At 32.4% G+C, this 26,769-nt stretch overlaps 1 protein-coding gene and 1 long non-coding RNA gene across 3 annotated transcripts in view; one reads left to right on the forward strand and one right to left on the reverse strand.

Moving 5' to 3' along the window:
* The window catches only part of LOC127730462 (uncharacterized), an 85,867-nt gene extending 65,516 nt beyond the window's left edge, over window positions 1–20,351 (reverse strand). The window contains exon 1 of the long non-coding RNA XR_007995115.1: window positions 20,205–20,351. This is a non-coding gene — a long non-coding RNA (uncharacterized LOC127730462). The remainder of the gene's footprint in view (window positions 1–20,204) is intronic.
* The window catches only part of LOC127730439 (heat shock protein 60A-like), a 100,177-nt gene extending 74,034 nt beyond the window's left edge, over window positions 1–26,143 (forward strand). For both annotated transcript variants that reach the window (XM_052238860.1, XM_052238859.1), the window contains exons 5-13: window positions 5,520–5,615; window positions 6,521–6,614; window positions 12,470–12,638; window positions 13,583–13,682; window positions 14,029–14,136; window positions 16,683–16,820; window positions 21,302–21,476; window positions 21,997–22,175; window positions 25,011–26,143. In XM_052238860.1, coding sequence (XP_052094820.1) covers window positions 5,520–5,615; window positions 6,521–6,614; window positions 12,470–12,638; window positions 13,583–13,682; window positions 14,029–14,136; window positions 16,683–16,820; window positions 21,302–21,476; window positions 21,997–22,175; window positions 25,011–25,181 — 1,230 coding nt within the window. In that variant the 3' untranslated portion in view covers window positions 25,182–26,143. The remainder of the gene's footprint in view (window positions 1–5,519; window positions 5,616–6,520; window positions 6,615–12,469; window positions 12,639–13,582; window positions 13,683–14,028; window positions 14,137–16,682; window positions 16,821–21,301; window positions 21,477–21,996; window positions 22,176–25,010) is intronic.
* The last annotated feature ends 626 nt before the right edge of the window (window positions 26,144–26,769 follow it).

Here is a 26,769-nt window from a genome sequence, read left to right on the forward strand (position 1 = left end):
CTCATTTTCACGGTTCATTGGTTAATGTTAAGTTTTTGTGTTTTGGTCTGTTTTTCTCATACTATAAGCCATTGGTCAACTACATTTGGTGTATGGAATGATTGTAAGGTGTACATGTCTGTCTGGCAGGTGTCATTTGTCCTTGACCTATTTTCATGGTTCATTGGTCAATGTTAAGTTTTTGTCGAGCCTGCGACTTTTGTCGCAGAAAGCTCGACATAGGGATAGCGATCCGGCTACGGCGGCGGCGGCGTTAGCTAACTTCTTAAAAGCTTTATATTTTAGAAGATGGAAGACCTGGATGCTTCATACTTTGTATATGGATGCCTCATGTTACGAAGTTTCCGTCAGTCACATGTCCAATGTCCTTGACCTCATTTTCATGGTTCAGTGACTACTTGAAAAAAAAGTTCAGATTTTTTGTAATGTTAAATTCTCTCTTATTATAAGTAATAGGATAACTATATTTGGTATGTGCGTACCTTGCAAGGTCCTCATGCCCGTCAGACAGTTTTCACTTGACCTCGACCTCATTTCATGGATCAGTGAACAAGGTTAAGTTTTGGTGGTCAAGTCCATATCTCAGATACTATAAGCAATAGGTCTAGTATATTCGGTGTATGGAAGGACTGTAAGGTGTACATGTCCAACTGGCAGGTGTCATCTGACCTTGACCTCATTTTCATGGTTCAGTGGTTATAGTTAAGTTTTTGTGTTTTGGTCTGTTTTTCTTATACTGTATGCAATAGGTCTACTATATTTGGTGTATGGAAGGATTGTAAGGTGTACATGTCTAGCTGGCAGGTGTCATCTGACCTTGACCTCATTTTCATGGTTCAGTGGTCAAAGTTAAGTTTTTGAGTTTTGGTCTTTTTTTCTAATACTGCATGCAATAGGTCAGCTATATTTGGTGTATGGAATGATTGTAATGTGTACATGTCTAGCTGGCAGGTGTCATCTTACCTTGACCTCATTTTCATGGTTCAGTGGTCAAAGTTAAGTTTTTGAGTTTTGGTCTTTTTTTCTAATACTATATGCAATAGTTCAACTATATTTGGTGTATGGAAATATTTTATGATCTATATGTCAGTCACGCAGGTTTTATTTGACCTTGACCTCATTTTCAAGGTTCATTGCTCAGTGTTAAGTTTTTGTGTTTTCGTCTGTTTTTCTTAAACTATAAGCAATAGGTCAACTATATTTGTTGTATGGAAGAATTGTTAGCTGTACATGCCTGCCTAGCATGGTTCATCTGACCTTGACCTCATTTTCATGGTTCATTGGTCAATGTTTAGTTTACTTGGTTAATGTTAAGTTTATGTGACAGTTGTAATAAAGCTTTATATTTAGGACTATCAACATAATATCAATGATTAGTAAAGAAGGCGAGACATTTCAGCGTGTGCACTCTTGTTGTGTTTTGTCTGTTTTTCTAATACTATAAGCAATAGGTCAACTATATTTGGTGTATGGAATGATTGTAAGGTGTACATGTCTGACTGGCAGGTGTCATTTGTCCTTGACCTCATTTTCATGGTTCATTGGTCAATGTTAAGTTTTTGTGTTTTGGTCTGTTTTTCTAATACTATAAGCAATAGGTCAACTATATTTGGTGTATGGAATGATTGTAAGGTGTACATGTCTGACTGGCAGGTGTCATTTGTCCTTGACCTCATTTTCATGGTTCATTGGTCAATGTTAAGTTTTTGTGTTTTGGTCTGTTTTTCTAATACTATAAGCAATAGGTCAACTATATGTGGTGTATGGAATGATTGTAAGGTGTGCACGTCTGTCTGACAGGTTTCATCTGACCTTGAGCTTATTTTCATGGTTCATTGGTCAATGTTAAGTTTCTGTTGTTTGGCCTTCTTCTCAGATGCTATAAGTAATAGGTCAACTATATTTGGTGTATGGAATGTATTTTATTATTTAACTGCTGATTACTTACATTGAAATAGATTATTTTATAAAAATCTTTAAATAACATTAATAATGATAATTAAAAACCAATTGTTCAGAGAACAATTGAAGGTCTTTCCACATCAATTTTCAAAGTTATTGAAAAGAAGCTAGTTCCGGTTTACTCAAAGTTAAAATTGGTATCCAATCATAAGTTTCTTCAAACTGATGCGATAAATGAATGGTTTCTATATACTTTTGAGTGAAATAAGGGAGATAATGTGCTACTTCCGGTGAATTAAACGCCACTTCCGGTCTCATTTGATAGCTTCTTTTACACTGATTCCAAAAATATATAGTTTCTATATACTTTTGCATGTAAAACAGAAGATAATTGGCCACTTCCGGTTTATCGAAAGTCACTTCTGGACTTTGGTGATAAGTTTATGTATTTATATTACAAAATATATCGATTCTGAGTACTTTTCCATGAGAAAAGTGCAAAAAAGGCTACTTCCGGTTTTCTCAAGGTCACTTCCGGTTGACATTTTTCAAGGTCATATGTCACCAAACCTTTTGTAAAAGGTCATATGGCTTTATAATGAATCAAGATGAAGTAATAATCAATTAACCTTATAATTAGACATTTCAGGGGCACTAACTCCTATAAGATGCCATTAGATTGTTTCAAACCAATGTAACATATCTTCATTACAATAAAGCAAACATTTTGCACTTGTTCTTTTATATATATCTTTAAAAGTGTTTGAGAAAATGCAAAAACAAGGAAAAGTCAAAATTTAGAACTTGACCTTGACCTTTGACCTTGACTTCATTTTCTAAGTTAGGACCTAGGGGCCTCAAATAAAAACATTCCAGGGTTATACGGTTAAAGGTTTATGAGTTAAAAAAACATACCGACAAATTTTTTTGGTAAAGGTAGATAACTCCTATAAAATTTCATCGAATCGCTTCGATTCAAATTAGCCAAAAATTCCTGAGGATGTAACGAACAATTTAGAAAAAGAATTTTGTCGATATCTTCTTTTGTTACGAAGGAGATGCACACACTTGATAAACAGTGAATAGGGAGATAACTCTTACAAAGAAAATTGTTCGTCTTAGCAGGGTGAAATTTAAAAGCGCATAAACTATACGATACAATATGAGAAATATCTAAGCGACATATTGCGAAACAAATATTTATCGCAAGAACAAAATTAGGCGGAAGAAAAAAAAAAAAATAATAATAATAATCAGAACAAATACAATAGGTCTTTCCACAGAAAAGTGGAAAGACCTAATTAATAATAAAAACTTTTAAGGGATCAATACTAAACCGTGATTAACAAAAACATTGGAAGGTGTGAAAATGTTAAAATAAGGTCACTCATGCATGAATGTTTAACATAGAATACAGTTCACTCCAGTCCCTTCATAAAGATTAATTGGCTGAATATGTCCAGATTGAAGAACTTTTGAAATTTTGTTTGCACAACAGAATCACATTTACTGATTTTGGATACATATGAAATAAGATAAGTATTGCGATGATAAGTAAACAAAATTTAGCATAGCAACATAAATAGATAAATAGATAATATGAAAATATGACTTTTTACAATATTTTGATCAAAGATTGAAGATAATTTTAGTTTTTTTTTTTGTTTTTTTTTTGGGGGGTGGGGGGGTCTTTCAGGTTCATCTCAAGGAATTGACAAATATTTATCCAGTTTCTGCAATGCCTTAAAACTTTTCCTTGTGCACAGGTTTGTCTGTACTGAAGAGGAAATAAAAAAAAAATGGCCATATTTGTCAATCCCTTCTGATGAAGTTAAGTTTTTGAGTTTTGGTCTTTTTTTCTAATACTATATGCAATAGTTCAACTATATTTGGTGTATGGAAATATTTTATGATCTATTTGTCAGTCATGCAGGTTTTTTTTTACCTTGACCTCATTTTCAAGGTTCATTGCTCAGTTTTAAGTTTTGTGTTTTGGTCTGTTTTTCTTAAACTATAAGTAATAGGTCAACTATATTTGTTGTATGGAAGAATTGTTAGCTGTACATGCCTGCCTAGCATGGTTCATCTGACCTTGACCTCATTTTCCTGGTTCATTGGTCCATGTTTAGTTTTCTTGGTTAATGTTAAGTTTATGTGACAGTTGTAATAAAGCTTTATATTTAGGACTATCAGCATAATATCAATGATTAGTAAAGAAGGCGAGACATTTCAGCGTGTGCACTCTTGTCTAACTTTAGTTGCCAAACCAAATGTTATGAAACTTATACACAATGTTTATTTCTACAAAAGACAGATTAAGTTTAAATTTGGGTGGCGTCACTTTAATCGTTTTAGAGTTATGCCCCTTAACAAATGGAAAAATTGCTGAGTTTTTGGTTTCCGTTCCCTTATTTAAGTTTGCCTCAACCAAAGGTTATGAAACTTATACACAATGCTTATTATCATAAACTCAGTTCTCTAATTTTGTCCCTTTATAACGTTATATGCAAGCAGGGGCATCATCTGTGTCCCATGGACACATTCTCCATTTGTTTCAGTCTGAAATGCAAATCAGAAATGCTAGAAAAATGGTAGTTTTAGAGACATTAATACATTTAAGAACAAAACCAAAAAGCTCAACTATAAGTAGTTAATACTAAACAGAGGGAAATTGATCCTTCTCCAAAATTTATGAATATATAATGTCAAATAATGTCTACTTGGTGATTGCTACCCTCTTGGACTGAATAAGGAACTTGAAAACTAGGCCGGTCTACAAAACAAATGTATCATGTGAGGAACAGATAGGACACACTTAGTTTAAATACCAAAAATTTATATGAAGTGCAGAGATTTGTTTCCACACACATAGAAACATTAGAAGTATTGACTAGATAAAACTGCACACATATAGAAAGAAAAATCATCATGCCTGAAGGAGTAAAGGTTAATCATAAATACACTCAATGTTTTATCGTCATTTTGAGAATTTGGTGTTGATTACAGAGCTCTGAAAGTTTCTGTTTAATTTTTGGCAGCTGTTGTAGACACTGGTCGACTCAGATCCTGACAAACTGTATAGACTTGTCTATTTCAAAAGATATTAGGTATTCATTTAAAGAGTTCATAGCTGATTTAAAAGTAGCAAATGGTAAAACTGATATTCTATATGTTTCTGAACCAGCAACTTTTCTTTATCCACAAAATATGTATGCAATGATATAATTGAATCATCATAAGCATCATTACGACTTTTACAAATACATTCTTAATCTTAATGTGAACATATCTATTATTACTGGTAGAAATAAAATATTAGGAGTGTTATTCACAAACTTTCAATTGCCAACATGTTCTTTATTGCTGATTAGAAATGTTAGTATGCAATGCTCTACTCCACCCAAGCTGTTTATTGTGTAGACATCTTGGACTAACAGAGAGCTAAATAGATTACATCTATAATCTTCCTTTTCCATAGAAATCTGTATATTTACCTATGGTAGATAAGATGTAACACGAAAATAATCAAATTATGTACATAAAGTTTCAACACATAATTCAGTTCAAGACTTAAATGAAAAATAGTTATTCTTTCATCTGCATTTCTTATCTTGCAGGTAGCCACAATTTCAGCCAATGGTGATAAGACTGTTGGTTCCCTAATATCTGATGCCATGAAAAAAGTGGGTCGTGATGGAGTCATAACAGTCAAAGTAAGTCTCTAATGAAGTACAAACAAAAGTTGACTTATTTTTAATATAGCTTGAATGCCCAAATTATACATCGGAATACAATAGCGATAAACCCTCTTAACGACGGATCTGTCTCATAAAACAACTAAGTAACACAACATTCTTTTTTCGAAACACATTTTTTTTTTGCCAATTATGGCTTCTTATGGTTAAAAAGAAGATGCAAGTATTAAGTGTCATTTCATAAATGCACTATATATATATATGTAGATGTAATCGTTTCCAATTAAAAATTATCAATACATTTGCAATAGGGAGTGAATTAACCTACCCACTATCAGCAAACTATAGCTATAGCTGTTTGCATACTAAACATGGATATGGCCAACATATATGGTTAAAGTGAAAGTAGGTTCAGTATTAACTCATCTTGGTTACCGTCTCTTTCTATAACTACCTTAAAGCTTTTGAACAGAAAGTGAGATCCATCTCTTTTATTTAGATGTTTAATTCACACAGACATACAGATGGATTAAAAGAAGTCTCACACTATTAAACTTGTGTGTGCTTTTCTTGTAAATTCTCTACCTGAGCAGTGTAAAAAAAATAATTGAAAAATTGGAGGAAATAGATTATACCGTCCTTACACCCACTTAAGGATACATCAAAAAATATTTGAAAATCTTTATAGATCTCTCTCTCCTAAACTATGTATCCTTGATGAGTAAAAATCTTGGGACTAATATCAAACAAATTATAATAAGCAACCTCTTTTTCTTATGATAAACACGTTCTCCTCTCTTAACAATTTGCGACAGAAATTAATATAGAAGAATATGAGAAACACACATATATGCATTTTACATCTCATATTGCATTTCGAAAAGAATTTAAAAAAAAAATGGTATAAATTTTTGTCATTCTAGGATGGAAAGACATTAAAAGATGAGTTGGAGACCATTGAAGGAATGAAATTTGACAGGGGATATATCTCTCCATACTTCATGAACACTGCTAAAGGTCAGCTGTCATTATGTTCATGTCTTAGCTTTTAATGGTCACTTGTTACTTGGTAAATTTATTAAGTCACTATTAAAAAGTTCTTTTTTAGTTAAAAATTTCCCAGCACCGACCTACGCCGTCCATTGTTGTTGTACATTGGCTGGAACAATATAGGTGCAATAGTAACCACACCAGTCTATTGTAATAAGGCTGATTTTGTGATCAGTCTGTATATGTCTGATGTAACAGTTTAATATGCAATTATACTTATTTAATTGTATTAAGATTTATCTTATTGATGTAAAAGTTGGCAGTACACTGCACATAACAAATTGTGTACCGGTAATATCTTTTTATCCATTCCTTTAATGCATATTGCAGATTGCACCTTTTTTATGCCCCAGCTAGGGGCATTATGTTTTTCGGTCTGTGCATCTGTCCGTCCGTCTGTCCCGCTTCAGGTTAAAGTTTTTGGTCAAAATAGTTTTTGATTAAGTTGAAGTCCAATCAACTTGAAACTTAGTACACATGTTCCGTATGATATGATCTTTCTAATTTTAATGCAAAATTAGAGTTTTGACCCCAATTTCACGGTCCACTGAACATAGAAAATGATAGTGTGAGTGGGGCATCCGTGTACTATGGTGACATTTTGTTTCTTGTTATTTTGCTTTATTTTATTGGGAACGAAGGTTTACTCATATCAAAACCCTGGATGGATTCAATTATCATAAAAGCTGACCAATTTAACAGAAGAGTAACCTTTAATTACAACCTCATCATACATTTTACATTTCTGTGTCTATCTTAATCCCCTAAATATTCAGGGGATACCTACATATTCAGTAGGGTCTTTCATTTATAGATTAAATAAGTCATAATTGGATATCTGTAGTATATTTTGTATATAATTATAAAACATATTGCTTTATTCTTGTTAAAAATTGCAGAAGGAACAAGTACCCCAGTAGAATGTGAGAAATCAGACCTTTCTTGAAATATAATAAATATTCTTCAAAATTAAAAGTCAGCTTAAAACCATAGGTAAAATATATAAGTGTTACAAGGGCTTATATTTTTATCTTGAGAAAGTAATAAAAAACGAGACTTAGGTGTGCTGTTTCCAGCAGCGACTTCAGCAATGTATTAGTTTGTGATTATGTCAGTTTGAGGGGTACCACTAGTGGTAGGTCAATGAAATTTGGTATACAGATTATTAGCACTGACACATTTCATTTCCATGGAGATTATTTCAGTTTAGATGTTTTAGCTTATTTAAAAAAAATATCAGCTATTGAAAATAGTTTAGCTGTGTTTGCATTTGTATCTGCAACTATAACTGATGACAATGATTATATTATTTTGTGCCTTATTTGCATATTGCAATGAAGGACCACAATGCAATGCTTTGAATGAGCCATCAGCTTTTAAATAATTTATATGTATACAAATCCTTATTAATTTTTCAACAACCAAATGTATAAATTGATTAGTGAATTTTTAAATAAAATATTGAATTACGATTATTGATAATTATGAAATTGAATGCAGGGTATGTATGGGTCCTTGGAATCCTTGAAAATGAAATATAAAGAGCTAATGTCTTGAAAGAAATTGAATTGCTAAAAAAAATCCTTGAAAATTCAGAAATACTGCTGGCTGATAACAGCTGTTTGATGGCAAATGTATTGCTACACTATTGAAATACTGCTGGCTGCTTTTTTTCAATTAGAATAACAACTTAGGGTTGATAAATGTATAGCTACACTTGATTTGACAAAATTTGAAAGTTGAAAATTTTAGTGTATTCTTGTTACAACAGTTACATGTAGAATAAAATAATATTTTTTTTTCAAATTGCATAATCAGAGAATTGAATTTGATTTACATTCATAAAAGAGGATATGTTACATTTGCATTTTAAATCAGCATGGTTACATTGACAGCTTGTCAAATAATTATAAGTGAGAAAGGTATTTCTGCATAGAAAAAAAACCTTGATTTATGAGAATACATGTAGTTTAATTATTTACTGAAGGTTTTCCATATGCATCAGATTAATAACTGTATGTCTTCTGTAAGATCAATAAAATTATAGCTGTTGTATTGATTATTCAGTAAATGCTCACATTATGAAAAACATTTATTTTCTACCTCTTTGAAATTGCTTAAACTTTATTCATTCAAAAAATAAGTATTTCTCCACAAGAATTCATTGATGCTTCCTCCGATTCTTCTGAATATTTCTATAAACAATATTTACATAATACTTTCTTCTATCCAGTTATAACTTTTGAATGAACAATGTTCTGGGCATATCACAAGCGGGATGGAACATTAGTAGATATTTAGACCTGGATTGCATTGAGGATCCAATTTCTCAAATAACTTTCCTATTTGACTTCAAATTATTGTAATTTAACCATTGAACCATTAATTTATTAGCACATGATATTCTAAGGGGCCTCGGTGGCCGAGTGGTCTAAGTAGTTACTACTGTAATCACTAGCCAGTCAACACTGAGGTTGTGAGTTCGAACCCCGCTCGTGCGGGTGCACTCGACTCCAATCTTAATTGACTAGGATTGTCAGTTTTCCTTTCGAAGGTCGGTGGTTTTCTCCCGGTGCTCAGGCTTCCTCCACCAATAAAAACTGGCCGCCACGAAATAGCCCAAAAGCGGTGCTTAAAAGTGGCGTTAAAACACCAATAATCAAATCATGATATTCTATGAATACAGGCTAACCAAAATAATTAAAAAAAAAGAAAAACAATGGCAGCAATGATTATATAATTTTGTGCCTTATTTGCATATACTGCAGTGAAGGATCACAATGCAATGCTTTGAATGAGTTGTCATTTTTAGCCCATCTCGCCAAAGGGGGCTGTTTGAGCCATTGCCATCACTTTGTTTCACGCTTCATCTTTAAGTCTATAAATTCTTTTAAAATCTTCTCTTCTGAGACCATATTACCAATTGAAACCATACTTGGTCATGGTGATTCTTAGAGAGTCTAGTTTAAAATTTGTTACTAAAATAGAACATGAGTTGTAAAATGCCTGTAATTGTCTAATACCTTGAAAACCTTAAGCGACAGAGAAAGTCTGTCTGGTTAAGAATTGTTTGGATGTCAAGATGAACCTGCTTTTCTTTAACACCTAAATAATCAGCTGCCCTATTGAGATATTGATATTCCTCTATGAATGTAGAGGCTAAATGATTACCAGAAGTTACAAATCAGAGGCTCATTTTGTGCTAAAAGAATAATAATAAAAAAAGAAAAGAAAAGCAATGACAGCAATGATTATATAATTTTGTGCCTTATTTGCATATACTGCAGTGAAGGATCACAATGCAATGCTTTGAATATTGCCATCACTTTGTTTCACGCTTCATCTTTATGTCTGTAAATTCTTTTAAAATCTTCTCTTCTGAGATCATATTACCAATTGAAACCATATTGATTCTTAGAGAGTCTAGTTTTAAATTTGTTACTAAAATATAACATGAGTTGTAAAATGCCTGTAATTGTCTAATTGCTAAAAGAATAATAATAAAAGAAAAACAATGGCAGCAATGATTATATAATTTTGTGCCTTATTTGCATACTGCAATGAAGGACCACAATGCAATGCTTTGAATGAGTTGTCATTTTTAGCTCACAATTACTTAAACAGAGAACATAAAGGGGAAAATGCAAGTAATTGTCTAAAATCTTGAAAACCAAGTAACAGGAAATCTGACTGGATAAAAATGTTCAGGGTGTCAAGATGTACCTATTTGCCCTAAACACCAAAATTTCCAGACACAACAATCAATCTGGTATTACCTGGCTTCAAAAATGTGTTTGATGGCTGTCTGGTCTTGAGAACAATTTAAGATATACAAAAACAGGCAAAATTATCTGCACTTTTCTAAATCTTGTAATTTAATAAGTCATTGTCATGTAGGCAAGTTTAATGTGGGAACTAAGAAAAAAACGGTCTACCAGACCTACTTTCCACGCTTCATTGACATTTACATTATACATCTGACTATGTCTTGAATACTTTTTGATTTATAGTCATTTATAAGGTTTTTATGGGTCAGAGTTCACACATTATAGAAACATGTGTTGTCTGTACCAAACTCGTAGATGTTATTGATCATTACAGATTTTTAAACTTTCGATTGCAATATGTAAAAATGAATCTGCAACAGTCACTGATGACAATGATTATATTATTTTGTGCCTTATTTGCATATATATTGCAATGACGGTTCACAATGCAATGCTTTGAATGAGCAATCAGTTTTAAATACATATTATATATACAAATCATTTAATTTTATATCAGTAAAATGTTTAAATGGATAATTGTACATTAAAAAGAATATTGAGAATTTGGATGATTGATCAATAAGAAATTGAATACAGGTTTTGTATGGCTCCTTGAAATCCTTGAATGTACTTTAAATGAAAAGGAAGAGATCAAGGCCTAAAAAGTCCTGTAATTGTCCAACTATCCATGAAAATCCTTGTTTTAATCGAGAAAATAGGCTGACAGATATTTTTTTATTGTTGTAATGTCATCATTAGATTTGACTTGTTGCTATTTTTAATTAACCTTTGAGTTGTACTTTAATGAATGGAAAGACTCAAAGAATTATCGGGACACAAATGACTTGATTATTTCATAATGATATTAAAAAAAAGAAAATGACAGCAATGATTATATAATTTTGTGCCTTATTTGCATATACTGCAGTGAAGGATCACAATGCAATGCTTTGAATGAGCTGTCTTTTTCTATTGGGTAAATTTTATTAGGAGGCAGTTACTTAAATAACACCTAGGAAACTACATTGAGCTACAGTCGTGGAGGTAAATTTTGGTATGCTAAGTGAATTTCATGCATCAAAGAAAAGGGTCATCTAGGCCTGCATGCCATGCTTCCCTGACTTAGTTCAAGTTTTTACAGCTGACATGTCTTTTATATTTACTAGGTATTTGAAAGTTTATAAGGGTCAAGGTTCTCACTGAAATGAGTCTATGATTACTTGACTCATAAAAATCTGACCGGATCATTTTCTGAACTGATGATACCCTAGATGCAGTCAGATTCTATCTACCCTTTATGATAATGAACCCTACTGAATTAGTTGTCACATTCAAAAGATTTTAGATATTATGAATGTATAGTTTATAAAATGTCAGTCACATGACAGATAGTCTTTAGATCAGTCTAATTGCACTTTTTCTACTCCATCATATTTGTTCATGTAATTTGTTGGATGTACAAGAGTGCTACATTAATAAGACAGTTTCTCGGCTGGTTAGTGGTCTCCCCTTAGTGGTAGAGAATAAAGTCTGACATTGATAAAAAGCTGTATAGTCAATAAGTATAAAACATCATAATGTTAAGATTTAGAGGTAAAGTAAATTGTTGCTTCTTCAAGTGTAAACATTTACATTATACACCAACACCGTGAACACTGGCTAGTATGATACAATAGTTTGTTAACTGGTCTGCAGATACTACTCAGTTCATTTCACAGTTGAATTAATTCAATTCATATACTGTAATATTGAACACAGATAAATCACAGGTTTGCGTAGAAGAAATGTTTTTTTTTAATAGTTTGGAGTAATTCTTAGCAAAGTTTATACATATGTAAACTGATAACTTGAATTGCTTTGATATAAAGTGAAAGAACTTACTGTATTGAGTTTGTTGAGTGGTTACTGGAAAGTCCTGCATTATAAATTTTATTGATGCTTGTGATGATCCATTTTTATGTAAGCCTAAACCATTTGAAATTTTTGTTAATAGATGTGATAACATGCATCAACAGTTTTATTCTCACATGATAAAATTGTACTGTATGATTTCAGGAGCCAAGTGTGAATTCCAGGACTGTTTAGTGTTATTCAGCGAGAAGAAGATCTCCAGTATACAATCTATTATCCCTGCTCTGGAAATGGCTAATCAGGCAAAGAAACCATTGTTAATTATTGCTGAAGATGTGGATGGTGAAGCTCTCAGTGCAATGGTCTTGAATAGGTAAAATTGTTAGTTTAATCAATATCCAGGTGTCAAAATTAGTACTTGATTCTAACAAACTTAAAATAATGTGAAAAATGTATCATGGGAGTAATCAGTACTAGCCAAAAGTTAAATGTCTTTGACACTGAATGCCTGAGACCTGGAAACAATATTCAATTTGAACTGTAATAGTCTTGCATCTCTCATTCCTCTGTATTCTCTTTGATAGGATAATGGAGATTACATGGTGCATATATTAATAACTTGTGCGTCTGCTCTATTGTCTGTATATGACAATGATAGATTATCAAGAACAACAAAGCAATAGTAAACAAATCAACAGTTTATTTAAATTAGTATATTATACATTTAAAAGTAAAGATATAGCTGTTATATTCATGTTTTTTTTAAATGAAGTAAATAATGGCAATTGAAAATATTTTTAAAGTTTAATTCCCCTTTTTGTGTTTCCTAGATGAATTTGCGAAGTATGAGACTTGGATGTCAGTCATTGTCCATAAAATTTTCCTATTTTCATCTACCCTGAAACTACTTATTCAGTTTTAACAAAAGTTTGCAGGAATGATGTATAGAAGGTCCTTTAAAAGTCATGGCCGCAAGAGCTAGTCTTTGATTGATTCTTAGGCCAATTTCAAACATTTTTTTCTTCTGGCACTACATAGTAAAATGTGATGAAACTAGGGAGATTAATCATTTAATGACCCTCAATTGATGCTGATTTTGTGGCAATTATGGCGGTATTGGTGGAAAATTTCCAAATGAAACCATATTGAAAATTATCAACTTCTGTAACTAATTGGCCAATCTAACCAATCACAGTATGAATGATGAATTGGAGGTCCTTTTAACCACTATTTATTATTCAAATAAATCAAATCGCACAGAAACACCAGAAAGTCCAAATAATCTTCAAATAAAAATGATAATTTTATCTTTTACAGATTGAAAGTTAGTTTACAGGTTTGTGCTGTAAAGGCACCAGGATTTGGTGATAACAGGAAGAACACTATGAAAGATATGGCTGTTGCCTCAGGTGGTGTGGTACGTATCTTACAAGCAACATCTTCCTCTTCTCTTTGCAGGTTAAGACATCCTTTTGAATTCGTGCACTTTGCTGTAAATTTCCTATGTTACAATGCTTATGTTATTTTGTCACAGTAAGAGCCAATTGTTCGATGACGTCGTTTATACCGATTGACCACGGGTCACTGGTGTAACTCATTCATGAAAAAAACAACTCTAGATTGGTTTATGGTCATTGTTCTGGTGTAGTAGGTATTTTAAAAAAGATTTAAAATGTGGCCTCTGTTAAGATAAACATGAATATTTGGTCAAAAACATTATGTTTTTAGTCTATTTTCATGCAAGATATTATGATATTTTGTAGGTGTTTGGAGATGAAGCTGACATGTACAAGATAGAAGATGTACAGATGCATGATTTTGGTAGATTTGATGAAGTATCAATCACGAAAGATGACACTCTGTTGATCAAGGTATACATGAAATGTGTTGATGTATGTCAGCTGTGTAACTGATTTCTGTTATAGTGATATATAATATTGCAATAACCAATACTTTGCTTTCTATTATCAAAATTTTTAATTTAGACGTCATACAGTCATAATGATGACTTAACCAGTACAAAATTTGCATTTTGATTTGACCAAATTAGAACATTCATTTCCTAAACTTTCATAAACATGATAAATGTTCAGACTTTTTTTTGGAAAAATGTGTTGTAACTTTTTAAAAAAAAAAACCAGCTTTTTACACCCAAAAGCTCTAAATCTGCATAACTGACATGTTTGAAAGGTTAAGCATAAATACAAATTTCAATTAAAGAACTTTAAGGTAACTTAGGTTAGTCTGTTTAACTCTTTTGCATTAAATTTTTGTCCCTAAAGTCATACTAAAAATATTTACTCGTCTTCAAAAGGTGAAAAAAGATGTTCTGTAAATTCATATATTTGTGGTCTGGAAACAATTTTATAAATAATTAAAATCAAAAATTTTTACTGTTGCAATGATAAGTCTGTATTTATATATCAGGCTAAGAGAAAATTATGTGTATTTTCCGTCACCTATGCTTCCTTAGTTTTAGCTATGTGAGGTTTTACTAATTACTTTGCATCTGTCGTCCATTAACTTACAAGAATCTTCTTCACTGAAACTTCTTTGCCAAACTTGACCAAAATCATCTTGGGGTATCTAGTTTTATATATGCTTCCCATGATCCCACATGCTTGCCCACATGGGCACCAAGGTTAAAAATAAAAAACAAATGGGGTGCAAATATCTATTTTCTTTAAAAACATTTAAGAGCAATTCTGATGTGGGCAGAAATGTTTCGACTGTCAACATCTACCTACTGTCTATTGTGAACAAAACTGTCAGACAACTTCTTTATGCTGCATGCATAGCGGGGATATAGCATATTTATCAATTTTCAAGTCTTTGGTTTGACTCTGCTGGGTATTGAACCTAAAACGTTCTGCACTGTTTACTAGCACTATACCACCTAGGAGGTTTTTGGTAAAGAGAGAAACTAGAGAAATTGTTAGTTGAACCCTTATAGGAGTTATTGACCTTGAATTCGTGCATTTGGGGGGGGGGGGGGGGGGGGGGTTCTGCAGAAAATATAGTCGATAGAAACTATAAACCATAATAATCTGAAATAAGAAGTGCAAATAATTCAACATGTCTAAAATGTTTGGTTGACCCCTTACAGGAGTTACTGCCCTTGAATGTATATTTATTTTTCCTTTTTTAATGCCCCCACCACGGCGTAGGGGGCATTAAGTTTTACCTTTGTCTGTACCTACATCCTTATTGAGTTTCTGTTCTTTAAATTTAGTTAACCTCAACCAAATGTTGTGAAACTTATACACAATGCTTATTACCACTGAACACAGATCTAAGTTCAAATTTGGGTGGTGTCACTTTCACCCTTCTTGGGTTATGTCCCTTTATAAATGGAAAAATTGCTGAATTTGCCATTTCCACACTAACTTTAGTTTTCATCAACGAAATGTTATGAAACTTATAGCTAAAGCTTATTACCACCAAACACAGATCAAGTTTGAAAATGGGTGGCATCATTTTCACCCTCGAGTTATTTCCCTTTATAAATGGAAAAAAATTGTTGTTGCAGCAATCTAACTTTACTTTGCCTTAACCAAATGTTATGAAACTTTTACACAATGCTCAATACCACCAAACACAGATCAAGCCTGAATTTGGGTGGTGTCACTTTCACGAGTTATGTCCCTTTAAAATTGAATAAAATGCTAAATTTGTCGTATATTTACAAGCGGGGGTGGGGCATCTTTGTCCCATGGAGGTATTCTTTTTGGTCCCCTACCGACGAAGTCCGGCAAATCAGTTTTCCAGACTTTTTTTCTTCATGCTTGAAGATATTGATTTGATATTTGGTGTATTGTTTTATCATGACAAGTTGCCGGTCAAGTCATTTTCTTAAGTAAATTGTTTGAAGAATTTAGTGGTAGGTTTGCTCCATTACAATGAATTTTTAACCGGTAGTTGACTATGTATTGCCATGCAATACTCACAGAATGCTTGTTTTATCTGCGTATTTGTCCTAAATTTATGAAAATATTCTACTTTCATTGTATTGTTTGTATTGTATGCAGGTGAAGGATACATGCTGCTTAAAGCCTTAATGTTTTTTTTTTTGCCAATTTTCTTTTGAGCACCAATAAAGTCAAAATGTCTCCCCAATAGACCAACTCATATTGTGTCCTGGCTTGTACTGTGGGATTCATCTGTACACCTTGTTTACAGATATGTGACTTTTTGCAACAGATAGATTAACTTTTTACTGACAAATGTTTCCATTTGGTTGCTTAGCCCTGATCATAATAAAAACTAAGGAAGTCTTGCAATTTGAATTTGTAAGTTTCAAATTTGTTCTGTTTAATTTTAAATATTTATTGAAACTATCATAACTACGCAATTGGTGCTTTTAAGTATATTTTATAGAAGTTGTTTACTTGATTATTAAATATTCTGCATTTTACAGGGTAAAGGAGATCCACAAGATATAGAAAAAAGAATGAACCAGATCAAAGATGAAATTGAAATGTCCACTTCAGAGTATGAAAAGGAAAAGTTTAATGAAAGACTTGCCAAGTTGTCTAATGGAGTAGCAGTATTAAAGGTATATTTGCTAGTTTTGCAGGTCAAGATTTCTGTTGTTTAATATTATGTTGTGACAAAGATTCAAAGGAAATTTAGTTGTATAGGTTATTTCGTGCGTCCCAAACAAGGCTTCCAAAATGGTCATATATTCCGGACATTTGTATAATGTCCGGTAAAAGTCCGGCTGGGCAAAGCATGAAACGGACATCTACTTTTTAGTTTTCAAGGCTTAAGAGAAGGTCATTTTAACATAATTCGCGATCTTTTTGACCCAACCTTTTGCCTTTAACAGCCACACATTTCCGGTCATAAAAGTGACATGATCATTAAGTACTATCAAAACAACCCCTACTTTAATACCTTCTCATTTTAATCAAGGCTAATTAGTTGTCGAACAGCTGAAATTTACCTGTTCAGGTGACAGGTAAACTTTTTTGAACCGGACATTGATCGGTCTATTCAAAGTTATTTTCTTACATTTCAGCGGTTTGCATCTAATTAATTTAGTCAAAAAGATTTAAATTATCAGAAATACGTTTACAAATATGATTTGATGAAAAAATTAAAAAGGTGAAAATGAAAAATCGTCATAACCACGTTGTTTGAACCAGAGGCATGTCTCTGTTTGAACTAGTACACGTGTGCGCATGTGTGCAGGTGTGAAATTTAATTATGCATCCTAATTCCTTCAAAAAATGCTTAAATTGTCATTGATACCTTTATCTCACGTTTATTTTGAATATTTTCTTGAAGAAATAACGTAGAAAGAGCTACTTACACTCATTCATGCTTTGTAAACGTACAGGGAATTTACGTATCCATCTCTGGTCCATGTTTTACCATTGTCAAGATAACATCAGGTTTAGATTGAAAAACGAAAGTAAAGTTTTTTACAACGTTATTTTGCACAAATAAAGAGTCTAAGCAGATATAAGTACGCTGATGTTGCACACTTCGAATGATGCACTGCCAATTTAACAGTTTATGTCAGAACTTCGAATTTGAATCAAAGAAAGTTTAATATCGTTTTTATACGACCGCAAAAAAATTTTTGTGGTCGTATATTGGTATGACGTTGGCGTCGTCGTCGTCGTCGTCGTCGTCGTCGTCGTCCGGCGTCGTCGTCGTCGTCGTCCTGCGTCGTCGTCCGAATACACATTGGTTTTCGCACTCTAACTTTAGTTTAAGTGAATGGATCTTTTTGAAATTTTACCATAAGGTTAAATACCACAAAAGGAAGGTTGGGATTGATTTGGGGGGTTATGGTACCAACAGTTAAGGGATTAGGGGCCAAAAAGGGGCCAAAAATAAGCATTTTCTAGTTTCCAGACAATAACTGTGGAACAGTGTATGGATCGCTCTGAAATTATACTACAAGTTTCCATACCACAAAGGGATGGTTAGGATTTGCTTTGGGGGGTTATGGCTCAAACCGTTTAGGAATTAGGGGCAAAAAAGGGGGAAAAACAAGGTTGTCCTGGTTAATGGACAAATACTTTAGTACAAAACATAATTTAAAGCAGTGTAAGGGAGATAAATCAAATACATCATTGAAATTATCTCCCTTACACTGCTTTTAAATTATGTATAAAGTAATGGTTAATGAACAATAAAGATAATTTAAAACAGTGTAAGGGAGGTAATCCAAATACAACATTTTGGTTACTTCCCTTACACTGCTTTTAAATTATGTTTAAAGAAATGCATATTTATAAAGGAAGACCAGTAAAAATATCTGCAAATGTTGCATCATTTTATTTTACAAAAAAATCCATATGAAAGATTTGACACTATATTTTTAATTCTATTATAAAATAGATTAAGTTAGCACTATGGTAAAATTAAATGGGTAATTATGGTTGCCAACTCCATTGGAAATTTGAATTGAGATTATGACCATATCTTGAGGGAAAGAATTTTTTTGGGGAAAAAAGGGGGGGGGGGATAAAAAGAAATTGTGGGGGGTCAATTTTTTCTCATTTCAGATTTCAGAAATTAAAAAGAATTATTCTTCAAATATTATTTTTTTTTCAAATTTCAAATATTGAAAAATTTCAAGAAGTAATCTTTAATTGCACAGTATGGCGCATTAGATTTGTAAAATTTTTGATCACATTTATTTATTAGTTATGCCGAATCTAACAGTGTATTTAGATTTTTAATTTTGGGTCCAGTTTTCAAAATAGTCTACATTAAAGTCCAAAGGGTCCAAAATTAAACTTTGTTTGATTTTAGCAAAAATTGAATATATGAGGTTCTTTGATATGCTGAATCTAAACATGTATTTAGATTTTTGATTTTTGGCCCAGTTTTCAAGTTGGTCCAAATTGGGGTCCAAAATTAAACTTTGTTTGATTTCAACAAAAATTGAATATATGGGGTTCTTTGATATGCTGAATCTAACCATGTATTTAGATTTTTTATTTGTGGACCCCGTTATCAAATTGGTTCATATTGAGGTCAAAAGGGTCCAAAATTAAACTTTGTTTGATTTCATCTAAAATTGAATTATTGGGGCTCTTTGTTATTCCAAATCTAACCATGTAGTTAGATTTTTAATTTTGGGTCCTGTTTTTTAAATTGGTCTACATTCAGGTCCAAAGGGTCCAAAATTAAACTTAGTTTGATTTTAACAAAAATTGAATTCTTGGAGTTCTTTGATATGCTGAATCTAAACATGTGTTTAGATTTTTGATTATGGGCCCAGTTTTCAAGTTGGTCCAAGATAGGGTCCAGTATTTAAACTTTGTTTGATTTCAACAAAAATTGAATATATGGGGTTCTTTGATATGCTGAATCTAAACATGTATTTAGATTTTTGATTATGGGCCCAGTTTTCAAGTTGGGGTCCAAAATTAAACTTTTTTTGATTTCAACAAGAATTGAATATATGGGGTTCTTTGATATGCTGAATCTAACCATGAATTTAGATTTTTTATTTGTGGGCCCCGCTATCAAATTGGTTCATATTGAGGTCAAAAGGGTCCAAATTAAACTTTGTTTGATTTCATCAAAAATTGAATTATTGGGGTTCTTTGATATTCCAAATCTAACCGTGTATTTAGATTTTTAATTTTATGTCCCGTTTTTTAAATTGGTCTACATTAAGGTCCAAAGGGTCCAAAATTAAACTTAGTTTGATTTTAGCAAAAATTGATTTCTTGGGGTTCTTTGATATGCTGAATCTAAACATGTGTTTAGATTTTTGATTATGGGCCCAGTTTTCAAGTTTGTCCAAGTTGGGGTCCAAAATTAAACTTTTTTTGATATTAACAAAAATTGAATATATGGGGTTCTTTGATATGCTGAATCTAACCATGTATTTTGATTTTGGACATTGGACCATAATAGGTAAATTACAAAAATTCAAGTTCTTAGCCCACATTCTTACTGTGTCAGAAACCTATGCTGTGTCAAATATTTAATAACAATCCAAATTCAGAGCTGTATCAAGCTTGAATGTTGTGTCCATACTTGCCCCAACTGTTCATGGTTCGACCTCTGCGGTCGTATCAAGCTGCGCCCCAGCGAAGCATTTTATTTTTTTTTAATGTCAATCATTCGGATGGCCAACTCGGCAACTGATTACCATAATTGCCTTTTATTTATTTAGTCTTAAGGGATTACAATCGGGATAATATATAAAATGTCCGGCTGGCTAAAAATAATTTTGGAAGCCCTGGTCCCCAACTGCAAAAGCAGGTCTAGTAACTGCTCTTGAGTCTTTCCGTCATGAACGGGGATGATTTTATATGGGTCTGCAGCTTCATAATGTTGTAGAGTATAAGCAATTTTTACATCAGTCGTGCAGCCATTTCCTGTTTTTCAATGTTTCGTAATTTTACATCACTCATTGTATAAGGAAAATTATGTCAAGGTTTTCTTGGCTTCATTGATCCGTTATGCATCAGTATACATATTACCTCAATCAATTGCATGCAGAGACACTGGTCCAGACTCGGTATTGGTCTTGTTAAACCTATACAGATCTGCTTATTCATTTTTCCAGGAATCTCCAAAACCTGTTTTATGTTACACAATTGTTCATTTACCTTTCACCGTTGTCAAATAATCTTCATGGTTAAATTGATCAATTGACATTGTTAAAAAATGGACAGGAGTCTCATTTGTTTTTGTTTTTTTCAGTTTTTGCTAGTAGCCATAATTTTTTATGTAAACTTTCATAATTGCAAAACATTCATTGTACAATATAAATCCAGAGTGGGTTTGTGGCTAAGTGTGATTGTGAAAAAATTAAAGAAGCAAGACCAAAAAAAGAAAACCGATTCAAAATGAAAGTTCAATTGTGAGATGTACAATATTTTTTTTCATTCATGCGTACTAACAGCTTGTTTCTTGAAGTCTCAAAATTTTCAGTTTTATCCAATATCTTTTTAAACAGGAGAAAATATTCTCTAGTAATGATACTATAATTTAATAACAAATAAAACAAAGGTATTATATAGCAATATCTTACAGGAAAATTATCTTTTGATTTAGATTGGAGGAACCAGTGAAGTAGAGGTAAATGAAAAGAAAGATCGTGTAAATGATGCTTTAAATGCTACTAAAGCTGCAGTAGAGGAAGGTATAGTACCTGGTGGTGGTGTGGCACTGCTACGATGTGTCAAGGCATTAGAGGATCTCAAAGTAGAGAATGAAGATCAGAAAATAGGTAAGCAATTTAATAAATCACTTCTGTTTTAGATCCAATATGACTGGTGGAATAATTACTTTGTACAGATTTGTCAATAAAATACTAATAAGATTAAAAATTTGATGGGTTATTTATTTACTAAAGCCCCATCAGCTATACACTAATCAGCATACTGGTCATTTATTCAAATCTTTTACAAAATATATAAAAATTCAAGTTATATAAAAAAAATTACATCACAGGGAATCTTCTTTTTTCTTTAGAAGATATAAATCACTAGAGACAGCAATGATTATATAATTTTTGTGCCTGAATAACATTGAGGGATCACAATGCAATGCTTTGAATGAGCTGTCCTATTTACAACTTTAATAAGTGTATGGGGTTTTTGTTAGGTTTTGTTTTTGGTGTTCAGTGCAGTAGTGTTTGCTCAGGGATGACCACAAAACAACCAGAAGTTCAAAACAAATAAGCTTTTATTGCTAATTGTAGATAATGTCAAATAACAAATATTAATGCTACTCATATCTTTGATCAGGTGTTGAGATTATAACGAAATCTCTAAGACTTCCAGCTTTAACAATTGTCAAGAATACTGGTGTAGAACCACATGCCATCTTGGAGAAATTGGCAACAAATGAAGGTGATTTTGGTTATGATGCTCTCAATGCCCAGTTTGGAAATATGATGGCTTTAGGAATCATAGATCCTACAAAGGTACATTAATACAACCTAACCATAATGCGTTATTTGTTATTTAAACTTTTCCTTAACAGTTGTTATACGATTTGGTGTATTTTATTTGTTCTTAAAAATTGGTTATTACTTTTTGATCTTCAAGTCCACGTTTGTTTACATTCTTTCATCACGTGTTTTCCCTTGCACTTGCGCTGTGTGGTAGCTGAAGTTAAAACGAGAGGTCTCCTAGTGAAGGTCACTGCACATGGGAAAATATTGGCAAATTAGTGTACAGGAAGACAATAATTCAATAGTGGTACATTTATGAAGATTTTGATAAGATAAAGGATGTTCTTTTACAAGAAAGTTCACGTAGACTTGTTTTATAGTAAAACTTAGCCAATCAAGTATACAATACATATTCTTCAACTTTTTTTTGTCTCCCTTGTGGGGAACATGAAAATACCAGACGTTTGTCCATCCGGTCTTCTTGCCACTCTCACATGTACAATTCTTGCCAGATTTTTATGAAACTCATATCATGGGTTAATAATAGCAATGTTTTGGACGAGTTCGAAAATAAGTTTTTAAAAAGAGTTATGCCCCTTGGGAATATTAATTATATGAAAAATTGCCTTATGTGTACAATTCTTGCCAGATTTTGTCTCAGAAAGCTTGTCATAGGGATAGTGATCTGGCAGCAGCCACGGTGGCGTTAATTAACTACTTAAAACTTAATATTGCAGAATGTTAAAAGACCTGGATGCTTCATACTTTGTATATATATATGCCTTATGTTATGAAGTTTCTGTCTGTAAGATGTCCTTTGTCCTTGACCTCATTTTCATGGTTAAGTGACTACTTGAAAAAAAAGTTTAGATTTTTTGTAAAGTTAATTTCTCTCTTATTATGAGTAATAAGATAACTATATTTGGTATGTGCATATCTTGAACAGTCCTCATGCCTGTCAGACAGTTTTCACTTGACCTCAACCTCATTTCATGGATCAGTGAACCATGTTAAGTTTTTGTGGTCGATTCAATATCTCAGATACTATAAGCAATAGGTCTACTATATTTGATGTATGGAATGATTGTAAGGTGTACATTTCCAACTGGCAGGTGTCATCTGACCTTGACCTCATTTCAATGGTCAGTGGTTAAAGTTAAGTTTTGGTGTTTTGGTCTATTTCTCTAATACTGTATGCAGTAGGTCAGCTAATTTTGGTGTATGGAAATATTTTATGATGTACATGTCAGTCTGGCAGGTTTAATTTGACCTTGACCTCATTTTCATGGTTCAGTGGTTAAAGTTAAGTTTTTGTGTTTTGGTCTGTTTTTCTTAAACTATAAGCAATAGGTCATTTATATTGGGTGTATGGAATGATTGTTATATTTATATGTCTGTCTGGCAGGTATCATCTGACCTTGACCTCATTTTCATGGTTCATTGGTCAATGATAAGTTTTTCGTGGTTAGAATTGTTTCTTAAGATACTATATTTGATACTTCAACTATATTTGATCTATGGAATGATTATAAAGCTTACTATGGAAGTTCTATTATCATGATTATATTAAATTCTTGGTTTAACAAAACAAAGGTGTTATTTTTTAAATTTATTAAGTTGCTTTATATGCTATTTTATATATATTTTAATAAAAAAAATGTTCACTGCATTATTAACTTAACTCGACTGACACCATAAATCTATACGAGGCTTAAGTTAAAGGTGAAAATTGTCCAGTAACCATAAAATATATCTGAAACATTCAAAAAATTTTGAATAACATTGAAGATATTAGTCACAATTCAGTTTTGAGATTATTTGATCAGCTTGTTTTATTTTTATTTTAAAGGTGATATATATGTATGTATATAAGTGTTGATGAATATGGTGATAAAGTTATATTATGTTTATTGTGAAATTTTGGTTTCAATGCTATATTGAATACATTTTTAATTTCAAATTGTTGTTCAAATTTCTAGCCAGGGGAAATAGCTGTTGTTAAAAACAGTTCCTAAATTGATGAAATACAATAGATAGATACAAAAAAATAGGTCTAAGTTGGTTAAGACTTGGTCGAGTATGGTTCAGACTAGGTCGAGTATGGTTCAGACTAGGTCGAGTATGGTTCAGACTAGGTCAAGCATGATTCAGACTAGGTCGAGCATGGTTCAGACGCGTATAAAATGGTTAAGTACTGGTCGAGTAAAGGTCGAGTACAAGTTCAGACTGTAAAGTATGGTTCAGACTACAGTCGAGTATTATCAAGTAAATTTCAGACCAATTCAGACTGGTCGAGTAAAAATCAGTACAGTCGAGTACAGATATAGGCCATTTCAGACTTTTACTGGTTTGTAGTGAAGTGTACATCGTCTGTCTGGCAGGGTTCATCTGACCTTGACCTCATATTCATGGTTTATTGGTCAATATAATGTTTTCATGGTTTGGTCTGTTTCTTGTATACTATAAGCAATAGGTCAACTATATTCAATGTATGGAATGATTGTAAGGTGTAACATGGTTTATCTGATCTTGGCCGAATTTCCTTAGATCATGATAAGTTAATGTGATACTTGTAGTAAAACTTTATATTTAGGGTGTAACATGGTTTATCTGATCTTGGCTGCATTTCCTTAGATCATGATAAGTTAATGTGATACTTGTAGTAAAACTTTATATTTAGGGCTATCAACATAAAATCAATGGTAGTAAAGTAGGCGAGACATTTCATAATAAATTTAAAAAACGTGTATACAGGACTTAGTTTAGTATATATGGATGCATTGGTTCAATAATTTTGATATCAATATAATTACAAGAAACTCATTGCATATGAATTTAATAATAAAGGTTTACTGTGTTTTTCAGGTTGTACGAACAGCACTAGTTGATGCTTCAGGTGTAGCATCTCTTTTGACAACAGCAGAGTGTGTAGTGACAGAAATTCCAAAGGAAGATCCTCCCATGCCAGGTGGTGGTATGGGAGGCATGGGTGGTATGGGAGGAATGGGTGGCATGGGAGGAATGGGAGGATTTTAATGTCTGCTAGCATTTAGATCCTTTTATAGACTAGTATTTATTGCCACCGAAAGTGTGCTAATTGACTGTATTGACCAAATCCAAATCTGTGTCAATAGCCAGAGGCAAAAGGACCAATGAGACTAATATAACAACAAAAAAACATGAGTGTTGAGCACAGCTGTTCAGTCAGACTTGGCGACAATTATTCATCTGCAGTCAATCTAAATTAAATCAGGATTTTAATATATTATATAAATAGTACAGATCAGTATAAAAACAAATTCATCCGATGACTGAAGAAGAATAAATGAGTACCTAAAGATATAGTCTCAGATGAATTCTACTGACGTTGTAGTATAACTAGGGACTCAATAGATTTACAAAATGAACAAAATCACTTAAGATGAGTTGATAGTTTATATGCTGAATGTCTAGAATTTATCTGAAGCTCAATTTTTTACTGGTATGAAAGAGATTTCATTTATGTATTGATACTATTCTTTCTGTAATATTTTTTGTGCATTTATAAACTTTTTTATGTATGTGTCTAGTCCGATTCTAAATTGTGAAGATTTCATTATTTGTCCCGTATAAACAGACTATTTCATCCTAGAAAGTTAATCAGTGATATGATTCTGATATAAATTAAACCTTAGATTTTTTACCAATTATAAATATATTTTCTTGTATACAACAATGTAAAGTGATGGTATATTGGTATATACAATATTAACCACATATTCTACTTACTGCCTTACAATTCATTTTTATCTTGCTAGGGTAAAATGTATTAATTGTTTGTCGTTCCATTGTTTATGCTGCTACCAAACAATCTTCAGAATTGACTAGTTTATTTAAATGAGTTGTGACATTTATAGATGATAGTTTGTGATAATTATGTTTGTTAATGAATATTAGATTGTGTGAATGTGATATTATTGAGTGTTTGTACAAAGATTTAATAAAAGTTTTATAAGGAAGTAATTGTTTGTTTTTGTTGTTGTTTGTTTTAAATATATCTGGGACCAAAGCATCAGTTGGTTCAAACTGTGATTATATTTTATGGTTATTTTCTTTTTTCAAATGGAGACCATGTTCATAGAACCCAGAAGCAATGCATGTTGAACCTTGAAGCAGCTTGATAATTAGTTTTTGTTGTCGAGCCTGCGACTTGTCGTTGGCGTTAGCTAACTTCTTAAAAGCTTTATATTTTAGAAGGTGGAAGATCTGGATGCTTCATACTTTGTATATGGATGCCTCATGTTACGAAGTTTCCGTCAGTCACATGTCCAATGTCCTTGACCTCATTTTCATGGTTCAGTGACTACTTGAAAAAAAAGTTTAAGATTTTTTGTAATGTTTAATTCTCTCTTATTATAAGTAATAGGATAAATATGTTTGGTATGTGCGTACCTTGCAAGGTCCTCATGCCCATCAGACAGTTTTCACTTGACCTCGACCTCATTTCATGGATCAGTGAACAAGGTTAAGTTTTGGTGGTCAAGTCCATATCTCAGATACTATAAGCAATAGGTCTAGTATATTCAGTGTATGGAAGGACTGTAAGGTGTACATGTCCAACTGGCAGGTGTCATCTGACCTTGTT

This window comes from Mytilus californianus, unplaced genomic scaffold, assembly GCF_021869535.1.
Source record: "Mytilus californianus isolate M0D057914Y unplaced genomic scaffold, xbMytCali1.0.p SCAF_2, whole genome shotgun sequence".
Lineage (NCBI taxonomy): Eukaryota > Metazoa > Mollusca > Bivalvia > Mytilida > Mytilidae > Mytilus > Mytilus californianus.